Source organism: Seriola lalandi, unplaced genomic scaffold (genome assembly GCF_002814215.2).
Source record: "Seriola lalandi dorsalis isolate HSWRI2012SDOR001 ecotype SW California unplaced genomic scaffold, Sedor1 jcf7180002050489, whole genome shotgun sequence".
NCBI classification, from domain to species: domain Eukaryota; kingdom Metazoa; phylum Chordata; class Actinopteri; order Carangiformes; family Carangidae; genus Seriola; species Seriola lalandi.
Genome location: NW_019521042.1, coordinates 5,350 through 8,608, shown reverse-complemented (window position 1 = coordinate 8,608; position 3,259 = coordinate 5,350). Strand labels below are relative to the sequence as shown.

The window sequence follows — 3,259 nt, the reverse complement described above, 5'->3', positions numbered from 1 at the left end:
TGTGTCCTGTCTCTGTCTGATTCTGTATTCTACTCTGGTTTCTACAGTGGCAGAGTCTGGTTCAGACACTGTAACTGTTACGCTGTCATGTGACACAGCAGTAGCTGTTGGGGTGGCAGGTTTTGATGGAGGAACAAAGCAGACTGCATCGTCAGACCCTTCTTCATATATGAAAATACATGCCCCAGGATGACTTCCATCATATTTTGATGCAAATATGAATTTGGTGTCAGCACTGCTGCTCAATTTCTTCAGTTCTTCAAACAGTTGTAGTTGTTTCCTCATTATCTGTCTGGTATCAGTGGAGAGCCACTCTGTGTTTCTGCTCTGTAGATCAGAGGACTCTCCAGCAGTGTCCATCATTCCTGCTGGTCTGAGATGATTTGACAGTTTGACCAAGAAACTGTCAGGCTGGTCTACTGAGGTAAAGGAAAAGCACACAATATTTCTGACCTTTAAATCAGACAAGAGGTGATCCAAATTGTCGTCCATTTTTATACCTAGTTTCTCCAGTTGTTCAAGGAAGGACTTCAGTGTATCTGATTCCCTCCCCTTGGTTTTTAGCCACTGCTCCAGGTCTTTGTTATTGAATGGTGACTTCTCATGAGCCTTAAGGATGTCCTCCATGGCACTCTCCTCTTTCCCACCCCCTCGGATTGAAGGAAGCACTTTACCGAGCTTCTGCATGAAGTCAAGCTTGTACCGTTTGCACATCTGCATCAAATCCTGAACCTTCTTTTCCATGGCAGGAAATGTTGTTGCTGCGGCATCTTTGATTATGTCACTGCATCTCATCTCTGTCTGGTTTAGACTCTCGATTGTTTGTGATGAGTATGTGATGAGAGAATTGCTGATGTCTCTTTGGAGTCTTGCTGCTCTTGAATCCAACCTCACCAGAGGGTAGAGCCACACCCTGAGTGGAACAGCATGTTCTCCATTCTCTCCCAGCATGTTGGGAAGGTTTCTGTAAACACTCACAGCCTCGTTGAAGGACGTTGGGTTGGCAGGTAACTTGAAGTCTCCATGAAATGTGCAGCTAAATCTTTCAACTGCTGCTTTGTCTTGTTCATTCATGTTGAGTGATCCCTCACCTTTTGCTGTGAGGAATTTCAGCTTATTGAAGGTGAGTTTCGCCTCCCCCTCCACTTGTTTCTTATCGTCCTCTGATGATGATTCTCTGTCAAACACAAAGTAAGCACCAGCTCCGTACAAGATGGCTGTGACAACATGAGTGGCAGTGTCATCCTCAAACACATTGGGATGAGATACCTGTCCATGAGTCAGGTGAGACATCGTTAAAGTTTCAAACTTTGTTGTCGTTTTGTACTGAAGAGTCATCCTGGCTTGTTTGTGAGATTTCTTTGTGTCTTGGAAATATTTTGCCGATCCTCCCACATTCACCAGTCCTCCCAAAAGACTCAACTTCAGAGAGCCAGAGATGTTTAATAAATTTGACTTCTCCTCAATGGAATCTGATGTGGTGACATTGAATTCAGTGTTATGTTGATGTTGTACACTTGTATTCTTTTGTAGCTGATCTGGATCCCATAAAGTTACACCTGTTGACAAATTAATGATACAATGTTAGGTCAACAAAGACTTCAAATACTAAAGTTTAAGCCTATATGTCTAACATTAAGCATTGTTATCCAAATGTATACTTTTTAAAGTTTCTGTAAATGATCATCATTGCCACTAGATGTCGCACTAGACCACCAGCATCTTAGACCAAAACAACTGCCTCCACAACACCCCCCACCCCCCTTTCTTTTTCCAACGAGGCGTTATGAAGCCTAAGGAAAGTGTCAATGAAACACACAATAAGGAGCACAACTGAATAAATTTACCCTGTGTGCATGACATCTAACAAAAACTATCCAGCCACAACCATCAACCCACTCTAGCATTGATGAGATATCCTCCAAAGCAATGCTTACAATTAGCCAGGTATTGTTAAAAACTATTCCCGGACACAATCAAAAAATTGACAACAGCAAGTTAGCTAATGTTATCATGGTGTACTGTAGCTGTCACTACTAAAAACAGACATGTTACTTGTGCATCGAGGAGAGAAAAAAAAGAAGTTCTGATTCAAGCGAGACCCTTTAGCTGTTCATAGGGTTCTCCTCTTAGTTAAGCCAGACAAGTCGGACTTGGAAAGAAAATTCAGCCTTGGACTGATCCACTGAGCTGGTAAACTTTATGGATGTTATGATCGTCCACCGGCTGACCAGGGTCAGTAGTGCTCATGGCCAGTCTCATCTCTTTATTTGTTGGATGTCTTTTTAGCAGAAATTTTATTTCTGCAGTGGAGGAAATTCTGGAGGGTCACTTTCACCTGAACACTGTGTATGTAATACACTGTATTGTACTTCGTCTGATCGCGTGATGCAGTCCCTGTGCCCTAATAGATGTGGGGAGGACCAATGGTTTAACAAAGAGAGACTCACATACACTAACCTGCCAGCTACCAAAACAAAGACCGGAGAAGCTCTGATTATAACACATAGAGGGGGTATGACTTCTTTCTCTTCTCAGGATGCCATTACTCCACTATATTAATGTTTAGAATCTCGTTTAAGGAACCTTTAAACTGGGGATTGGTTTATTTATTTGTGTATTCATGTTAAGGTTAAATGAGACACTCAGCACATTCATCAGATCTTACCTGGAACAAGAACATCCCTCCGGCAGTCATACAGTGTGCCAAGCTGGAATGGTCTTCCCAGGGCTGCAGTCTCTATGGTATCATCACCAGATGAGGCCATGGTGTCAATAAATTTCAACTGGAAAACAAAACACAAAATGTACTTAATTATTACAACTTGTAACTAGTTAAATAGTCCTTTGATGCTTTAGATAAAGTATGTTATTGATCTTCAAAGGGAAATTGCAGTGTTGCAGCTGCAATTCACAAAAATCTCAGATCTCAGATGTAGCTCTGAGTATTCCAAACAAATGAATAATGTGCTTATGCTGTGCCACTTAGAGGGTGATTTTCCTCTACTGGCTCAGAGGAGAGTCACTGGGATGGGCAGGAAATGACTTCCTGTAGCAGCCCTTATTACATCAGAGCTGAAGGAGCCTGTTGTCTGACAAGTAGTTTGTGTAGGGGATATGAAGTCTTCCATATTGTTTAACAGTTCATGCATCAACCCTTTCTCAACAACCAACTTCAGGGGTTCCAGAGCCGCAGCACAGTTTCTTACTGTCATTGGCTCTGATGCTGCTGCCCCAAGAGATGGCTGCAAAGAAAATT

General features: G+C 42.3%; 1 protein-coding gene across 1 annotated transcript; it reads right to left on the bottom strand.

Annotated features, from left to right (window-relative positions):
- Nucleotides 1-3: 3 nt before the first annotated feature.
- On the bottom strand, nt 4-2,786 carry LOC147819691 (verrucotoxin subunit beta; the record flags this gene model as incomplete). Its single annotated transcript, XM_087171949.1, has 2 exons — nt 2,669-2,786; nt 4-1,559 (listed from the first exon to the last, which is right to left on the bottom strand). Coding segments are annotated over exons 1-2 (1,656 nt in total), but the record flags the coding sequence as incomplete, so codon positions are not given.
- Nucleotides 2,787-3,259: the final 473 nt, after the last annotated feature.